Consider the following 9416-nt stretch of genomic DNA (forward strand, 5'->3'; position numbering starts at 1 on the left):
GGCCCTGGACCACAAAACCAGTCTTAAATGTCATTTTATGAAATTGAGATTTATTCATCATCTGAAAGCTGAATAAATAATCTTTCCATTGATGTATGGCTTGTTAGGATCGGACAATATTTGGCCGAGATACAACTATTTGAACATCTGGATTCTGAGGGTGTAAAAAAATCTAAATATTGAGAAAATCACCTTTAAAGTTGTCCAAATTAAGTCTTTAGCAATGCATATTACTAATAAAAAATTAAGTTTTGATATATTTACGGTAGGAAATGTACAAAATATCTTCATGGAACATGATCTTTACTTAATATCCAAATTATTTTTGGCATAAAAGAAAAATCAATAATTTTGACCCATACCATGTATTTTTGGCTATTTCTACAAATATACCCCAGCGACTTAAGACTGGTTTTGTGGTCCAGGGTCACATACTTATCTATGTAAAAATAGTTTTGAAATGCCAGAAAGCTAAAAGCCGAATATATCATTAAAATAACTATTATATTTTATTATATCTTCATATTTTGTTATGTAGAATTATAAATCTGTCATTCCAAGTCAGTGACTCATTTACTTTATTCAATCTACTTTAATCAATTCTATCATTTACAGACATTGATATCTTCCTTGTTTGTAATAGGAACCTTTTTTTTCATGCTGCGTGAACTCAGTCCTGAATCTAGTTTTGTCACATTATTTCGGGTAGCGGTGTAGATAGGGTGAAATGCGCTTGTTTTCAAAACAATGTTACATTTTGAAACATTCTCTTCCGTGAGTTCCGTAAGACATAAATTCAATGCACTAGAATACAACATTGTAAATGAAGTCAAGCATACAGGACATCACTTTATGTCAGTATTCACAATGGTATTTGCTCTAAAGTTCAGAATTCATTGAAGCTCAAAGGCTGGAGGTGTTTGCTTTATTCCCTGTGCCGCACCTATAAGAGACAGCTAGACCTGCTGTACTTTGACCAGAGCAATATGAAAGACATAGTAGAATATCCAGTATACCAAAGGGTTTGGTCTTAAAGGAAATAATAGGCAACTCCACTGGAATGACAAATCTGGTGGCATGTTTCTGCTATATTGTTTCATTTACAATTGCCTCTATATTCACTCATGCAAGTAGAGAAAAAAAAAAAAACATTCCAAGAAGGATTGTCACAATGCACTTCAACTGTTAAACTTTAAATAAGTACAGCATGCATAAGTGGCCTGATCACCCCACCCAATGCCAACACAGAGAAGACAGAGATATCCATTATGCAAATAAAGGTTGGAGTCCACTGTCTTTAGATGACAGCCTCCATAGTTAACGCTTCACTTCCTGAATGAGCTCCTTATCTCATCATATGCACGATCTTATTCAATGGCAATTTAAACATTTGCATCAAATTAGACTAAACAAAGAAACACAGCACATCTGTTTAAATTCGTCAGGCACTTTACTGTTATATAGCATGCAAAAATACGTTATCACTGTCCTGGCTGTGTTATTATACATTTTTTTTGCAAATACAATTACATATATACAATTTGGATGAGCTTTTGTGCTTTATCATTTATATGGTTAATTTCAGCACTGCAAGTCAGAATTATGAGCTTTCATAAACAATAATTCATAGAAAACCATGCCAAACTGAGCATGGGAACCTTTTGGAAAGATTAAACATATATAATGAGTATTGTACATCAATGAATATTTCTCTTTGTTTATTCTCATAATACATTGGTACGCCCTTCCATATACTCTTCCTAATAACTGAATATTGACATAATAAAAGATAAACTAGGCTAGTAATTATTTACTTATTGGCCACATGAAAGTTGTGCAATGACTTGCACCAGTGCTGAGCAGTTGCAATGAATAACAATTGTCATGTCAACAACACCTGAAATAACAGTATATCTGGTATTTAATGGTATATTTAGTATGTAACTCTAAACCTAACCCTTTTTTGTTGCCAAACAATACGTTGCATAATTTTGAGTGTCAACTTTACTAGACAACGTTTTACTGGGTGGGGCCTTTTGCTGCATCAAACATCTTCTTTCTTCCCTCCATACCAGACATGGCCTCCACGTTCTTCCTCCAGTCGCTGTCCTCAACTGGCCTCTTCTGCAGAAAGAGACAGACGTGTTACTACATTACAATAAATTACACTGAATATCACTATACTGAATTTGGGGTTAGCCTTTTGGGTGATTCCACTTGAGTGAAAGATTTAAAAGTAAAATATGTTATTTTTAAAGACTTGAGGTTCACTATAATTTTCCATCATTTACGAGATGGTAGGGGGCGCTATTGAACATCTTCTGAAAGAGTACTGAATGTCTGGCTCAAAACACAGTGAAGAAGAAGCAGAAACAAGCAATCGCATTTGTAAGAAGATCTATGTGTAAAATAACGCGATCATCAAACATTTAACAGCATATAAATCAAAACTGCCTAACGTAACCGAATAAAATGTTGACACAGGAAGGTGTTGATGGAAGCGATCTACTCCATCTATATTTTGATCATCTTTCTGAATTCCATCCAGACGTAGTCTTTGACAAAAACGCAATTTTCTCAGCTTTTTATTCAAAAATATATTTTTTTAATTAAACCTACCCACATTCAAGTATTGATAAAAAAAATGCATGAAGCTAGAATAAAACATAAAAACGTAGAATACAATGTTCAACACTGCAAAATATCCTGAGGGGCCATGAAAGTTTTGTGAAAATGATCAAAAATGCTGTCAACTTTTTTTTTTAAATGCTGTCGAGGAGAACTTTCTGTCATTTATGAGAGAGAAGGGGGCGCTATTACACACATGTACAAAGAGTACTGAATGTCTGGATCAAAACAGTGAAGAAGCAGAAATAAGTGATTGCATGCGTAAGCAGATGCATATGTAAAATAATGCGATTGTCAATTATTAAACATTAGCAAGATGACTAGCCCCCGCTGGTAGATGTTGTAAATACACTGTATAGTTTCTGCATTGAAGGCCATTCAAAAAATGCCATGTATTCTGATGAAATGTATTAAAAGATTTTAATAATCATAATTCAAAATTAATAATTTACTTTTCGCTTGCAAGTTCCTGAAGTTGTGAGGATCTCGCTGGTCTTGGCACATTTTCAGACATGAACAATTTAATGGATTGTTAGTCGCAATGAAGCAGAAGTAGCGACAGATCTTTTCTTACATACTTGCGTATTGTGATGGCAGTTCAAATGTAATGAATTATGGAAAAAGCAAAAGTGTAAGGCGGGGACTTGGTTCTATGGATCATCGTTGATTGGATGTTGAGATATGGGCGTGGCACTCAAATGAACTTAGGTGAACGCAAGTTTTGATTTTGATTTAATGCCAAATTTAACTGGAGACTCGTCTAACTGGATCATTGAATCAGTAACTTGTTTGTTGACTCATGAACAACCCAAAATTTGCGTATGAATCAATCAGCGCGATCTGCAATCCAATTCAACACGTTCATCATCAGCTCATTCAAAAATCGGATATCGGACAGCATATGTTCTTTTATGAAATGTATAGTGGATTAAAATGTTCAATATTATGCTTCGGAATGTAAAGTTCAAGTCAAAGGACAGATTCTTGAAAAAAAAATTCAAATACTGGCCACTACTGGGTAATTGATGGCATGTGACTGATGCAGTTCAAAGAGATTGAATTGAAAGTAACATAGAACATCCGTTTAATCTGGTTTCACTACACTATTCGGGCTTTTTTCTCTGTTGTGTTGTATTTCATCTCTGATCAAATAAATACAATTAGAAAAGGATTTTTTACATTGAATTCAGCTACACATCCACACAAAAGCTTTTCTAGTGTACCGTACTTCTGTTGTCCATTGTCGTGTCTGTCAAACAACATCCAACCTGTATTGTATTTAAGACAAACACTGAAAAGAATGACCATTGTCACCGTTTGGTCTCTAAAATTGCCTTTTACTCCTCCGCGTCATATCCCATGAGCCTCTGCCTTTCAAACAGCTGCTGCTGGTGATGTCATCCTTCTCTCTGAGCTCGGTTAAGCTCTGAATAGTCAGGGTACATTGTTTCCTTTTGTTGCCTATTGTTTGATCCACAGGTTGTCCGAGTGCCAGTCCAGATAGAAGGTTAGCAATGTTAGTAATGTTTTCACTGGCATAACCTTGAGGGATTAACAGTTTTATCCCATTATCTTACATTGAACATTCCATAATGTTTCTACTTGTGTAGTTTTGTTTTATAAGGTTTAATTTGCATCAATATACCCATTTGGTATGGCTTGAATGGCTTGGTCATATAACTTTACGTGTTCACATGACGTCATACCTTCTCAGTATCCTCTTTCTTCACAGATTTTAGGTTGGCTCGTAGGTCCATTGAGACTTTGTGTTTCGAGCCAAGGAGAGATCGGAGGATGGCGTCTGCTGAAACCCTCACCCTTCTTAGGGTGGGCCGCTTGAACTTCCCCCTCAGGTCCAGAACCTTAATGTTCAGGTCTTTGACCTAGAGGATGAACAGTTGTTAGTTTAATTACTTATTAAACATTTATAAGCATAAAGACACATTAAGGCTTTGTTCCAAAAGCTAGTGAGCTCACTACATAGATAACATTCTCCTGCCACCTTGGCATAATATACTTGTGAAAGGCTAATCCAAAAGGTAGGCAGCATCATACCTTCCAGGTTCAAAGGTAGCATTGCATTCCTGCTTCTGAATTGGCCTGCTTACATATTATAACATAGGTGAAAAACAATACGTGAAATAAAGAGTATTTCCGAGCTCATATTCATTAAATAGTAGATTGATACCTGAAGTGGCAGACAGTAGCTATTTCCATCTGCCTATTTTTATGTGTTTTTTGGGATATCGCATTAAAAAAATGCTGAATGGAGACGCCAAGATATGAACAGATTATAAAAAAATGCACACAAAAAACAAACATATGTGCTCAACTGAGTTGGATTACGATTATGATGGAAACACATTTAACAAATACATAATTATTATACATGAAAAAGACTCCCCAGTGTCTTCTCCTACTGTAATAAATAAATTTTTTCTTACTGATATTTGGATTATCAGATTATCAGAAATTGACGATTGACGATTCTCTTCATCTCACTGGATGGAAATGGTGATTCATGTGCAAATGTTTAATGCAATATTCCAATTTTGCAACTATGGATGGAAAAATAGCTAGTGACAACAAGATGAATGTAGTACATCTGAATTAAATTCATACTACACACATTCGTACTAGCACTGTAGTACTTAATTTCGGACACAGCTCATGAATTAGTTTTGGAGAAGGCAATGCTATAATGCACTGCAATGAACAAATCCATTCAAAACAGCAAACGAAGCAAGAGAAATGCCAATTATGAGCAAACGTCTGTTTTATACTAATTAAAATATACTATTTTAGTCAAGGTTTTGTGTACTTTGGTGTACTTTTTAAGCTGATTCGAGTGCCATGTTGTTAGCTTAGCAACATGCTAATGTCAAAATATATTGGAATCAATTGGGAGTTAATTCCTATGAGTAGCAATGTTTGTGTGACACACAGTTGTAGTCTGTTTACATTGTTCCTAATTAGGTTCCATTACATTATGTTTCCTCAGAAGGCAGTTGCCTATGAATGGCGTCGACAGCAAGACAGCTCTAATAGTTTTAAAACAAAAGGTGGAAAATTTCTTCCACCTTTTCATGAAATTGCAGTTACTCAGAACTGCACACTAATATTAGAATCCTACCAACAGAGCAGATGAAGACAGCAAGTTGTGGCATTGTCCAGCTGGTTATTAAACTATGGCTTATGTGGATTTTCATACCTCACGCTTATTCAGTAAGACTTTGGCTTCAATATCATAGCGCTCCTCATCCACCACATCAATTTTAGCATGAAGCTCTTGACAGAGTTCCTAAAAGAGACAGAAATGTTCATCAGGAATCCTTTTTTATGTGAATGCGTATTATGTTACACAGGGTGCCGACTAACAACATTAAAGCTCAACCAAAAGGTCTTTTGTTATGAGAAACCAAATATCATATGGCAATTTTCCTAGTTATCATTTTACTCAAACATACATCTCATAATAATGCCCATAGTTGTCTATTTACATTGCAATTAATCAAATTAAGACAGACAGGCATTGGGCAAGACATTTGCATCAGCCTTTTGAAAGCTAATATGCAAATAAATAGGCGGAGAGGCGCAAGCAGCAGTGGTTGGAAGAAAAGTTACCTGAAGCTCAGCGAATGACATGCCCTGTGTCTGCAGAGGAGGAACATTCTCAATCAGATACCTCTGCTTCTCCTCCTCTTTATCCAACATCTCCTGATCCAGCTCCTCCTTGGCTTTGGCCACCATCAAACTCTGAAAACACACAACTGTATGTCAATGGGACTGTTCCAGTATCCACACTTTTGGTCTTTGCTTTTGACCAAATGTTCAAGTGGGCATGGAGAACTTTTAAATACCTGATGGACACACTTATAGTTTTATAAGAATGCAAGTTTTTGCTTTATTTACACATTTTACATTTGCACTTCAAAATGAACTTCTTATTGTCTGTTTAGTAACATAAGACACAGTGTATTAATTGTGGTGCTTCTAATTAATTGATAAAAAGCAGTTGCAAGCATTTGCTACCAAAATCTATGTAACAGCCTAATTAATTTTATGAATGATGGGATACACTTAGCCTCAAATACCGCTCTGAAGTGGATTCAGTGTTCTTTAAGGGACTATTCTTTCTCATTTTTTGGTCCTGGGACAGTCTTGCACACTTAGTTGCTTTCAAGACTCCAAGTGTAGATATTTAGACAGGCCCGGCATTGGTTTAGACACACTTCTGCCATCTAGTGATGTGTTATTGTATAAAAAATACTATTGTTTTTACTGTTCTTATGAATTAGTGTTTTGAACAAAGCTCTTACCTCTAAATATTAAAATTTGTATAATAACTCTTAAATCTCAAAGTGCAGCTTGTTTAAAGGGGCGAATTATACATATGCATGTAAATGTTGAATTTATATGTGCTGCAAACCAACCTTTAGCATAAGCTTTCTTGAAGCTGAGATCTTGGACTTCCTCTGGGCCAGAAATGTGAAAGTTATGACACAGTACAGGTAGTACAGATGATCAAATAATCAAAGTTTTAGTTATTTTATTAGAGAAAATAATGCATAACTTACCTCTTGCCTGAAAACACAGCATAAAATGTATGTTAATATATACTGACAACTTATTATGAGATATTATTGTTGGTCTTAGAGAGCCACACTTACCCTTGTTCAGGCATCTTGGCAACTAAAAGAGATCAAAATCATTTTATTAAATGTTTTCCAGATGAATTTGACTCTTGAAATCAAATTTAACTCAGTACTCCCACTGAATTCCCACTGAATTAATTTATGATTTCAGCACGGCCACATCCTGTCCTCCTCTGACCCACTCACATTTTCTGCATATCTCTAGTCAGTGACCGAAACACCCCTCAAACAAAGTCATGAGTGATCCTACTACTTTCTCAACTGGATTAACACAAAGAGCAAGAATTTGGACTTGTCCGGCTCCACAAATAGAAACTTATCTTAAGAGATAAAGCATTTGATGAAGGATGAATTTTAGACCAAATTAATAAATAAATAAATGCTTGAGGTTGCAAGAAAAATGTCAATTACTCACAAATATCAACACAGAAGTAAAAAAAAAGACAAAAATGTAATATTTAATCTAGTATGGCATTATATAATAATACATAATATAGTCCATCAATTCTCCAAACCAATTGTCTTATGTAGGGTAAATGATTATATTATATTATATTATATTATAAAAAATTTAATCTGCAGATATTATTCACAATAAACAGTAGTCCTCTTCTTGATGCGTTACACCAACTTAATTGATAAAACTATTAATTCTGTTAAATTATATTTCTCTAATGCATCATAATAACCCATATAATTGCCTGGCCATTATGAAAAACTTTATTAATTATGAAACTTATGAGAATTTCAGGATGAAGAACACTGATAAAATATCTAAGTCTAGAATATGGAATCATGTAGAATACGTTGAATGTAGAAATGAATGTAGAATAAAATATCTAAATATAGAAATGTATACAAAGAAACAAGAGTACATCAAAATGAACGGAAAAGCATTTACATGTAGTTTATCATGAAATATACTATGTTTAAATGTCTATTGTGATCAGCAGGTTTCCCATCAGTAGAAGCATCTTACCTTACAGTGTGTTTGTACTGTGTTATCCTCAAACTGATAATTGATAACAGAATAGAGATGTGCTCCCTTATTTAACCCAGAGCGTCTCTGTATCTCTAATCTGTCAGTGGAGGATATTATTAGAGCACAAATCTTTCACTCGCTCTCTCTCCTTGTCTGTCCGCGTCTCACACATTAGGTTCATCTCGTGGCTCCACGGCTCTTTACTATCTGTCTGTCTGCTGTCCAGTGGACCATCACTGGTCTGGTTTATCTGCTCAGAGCCGAGTTGTCTGCTATGCTGTGAAATGTCAATATACAGTGGCTCCAAAAAGTATTTGGACACTTAAGCCGTTCTTAATGATGGAATGGCATTGTATTAGATACAAAATATCAAATCAAATGTTGCTAAGCATTTTACAGGCAGAAATTTTTCCACACAGGTGTCCTATTGGAATAAGCACAGGTGTAGATCATTACGTTAGCTATCAACATGATCCAGTAACATCTGGCAACCAGAACAATTTCAGACTTAAAGGAAGAGTTCACACAAAATATGAAAAATTCAAGATGGTAGTTTGTTTCTTTGTAGGAACATATTTGGAGAAATTTATCATTACATCATTTGATCAGCAATGGATCCTCTGTAGTGAATGGGTGCCGTCAGAATGAGAGTTCAAACAGCTGATAAAAACATCACAGTAATCCAAGAGTAATCCACACCACTCCAGTCCATCATGTGAAGTGAAAAGCAGTGTGTTTGTAAGAAACAAACCATCATTAAGACATTTTAACTTTAAACTGTTGCTTCTGGCCAAAATATGAATCCATAATCCATAATCTGCTTCCACCAGTGAAAAAATCCATCTCCTGTTTTTCTCTCACATCAAAATCCACCAATGTATTTGATTAGAATGGTGTTGGACTGTTTTCACTTGTAAGCAATGCTTGATCCGTGCATATTTCATTGGATTCAGAGTATACAATTTTATTTAATTTTTTCTTTACTGGAGAAAGCAGATTAAGGACTCATGTTTTAAATGGAAGAGACAGTTTGAAGTTAAAACTGTCTATAATGATGGATTTCTTTCTTTCTTTTCACTTCACGAGATGTTAACTGATGGACTGGAGTGGTGTGGATTACTTGTGCATTATTGTGATGTTTTTATCAGCTG

At 35.0% G+C, this 9416-nt stretch overlaps 1 protein-coding gene across 1 annotated transcript; it reads right to left on the bottom strand.

Moving 5' to 3' along the window:
- Positions 1 to 1071: 1071 nt before the first annotated feature.
- LOC306859935 (troponin I, slow skeletal muscle-like) lies at positions 1072 to 8564 on the bottom strand. Its single transcript, XM_079401356.1, has 7 exons — positions 8263 to 8564; positions 7293 to 7320; positions 7062 to 7103; positions 6253 to 6384; positions 5840 to 5929; positions 4335 to 4511; positions 1072 to 2124 (listed from the first exon to the last, which is right to left on the bottom strand). The coding sequence occupies exons 3-7, from the start codon at positions 7068 to 7070 to the stop codon at positions 2020 to 2022; spliced, it is 513 nt and encodes a 170-aa protein (XP_079257482.1). The 5' UTR covers positions 7071 to 7103; positions 7293 to 7320; positions 8263 to 8564; the 3' UTR covers positions 1072 to 2019.
- Positions 8565 to 9416: the final 852 nt, after the last annotated feature.

The sequence above is a fragment of the Barbus barbus genome (assembly GCF_936440315.1).
Source record: "Barbus barbus genome assembly, chromosome: 40".
Lineage (NCBI taxonomy): Eukaryota > Metazoa > Chordata > Actinopteri > Cypriniformes > Cyprinidae > Barbus > Barbus barbus.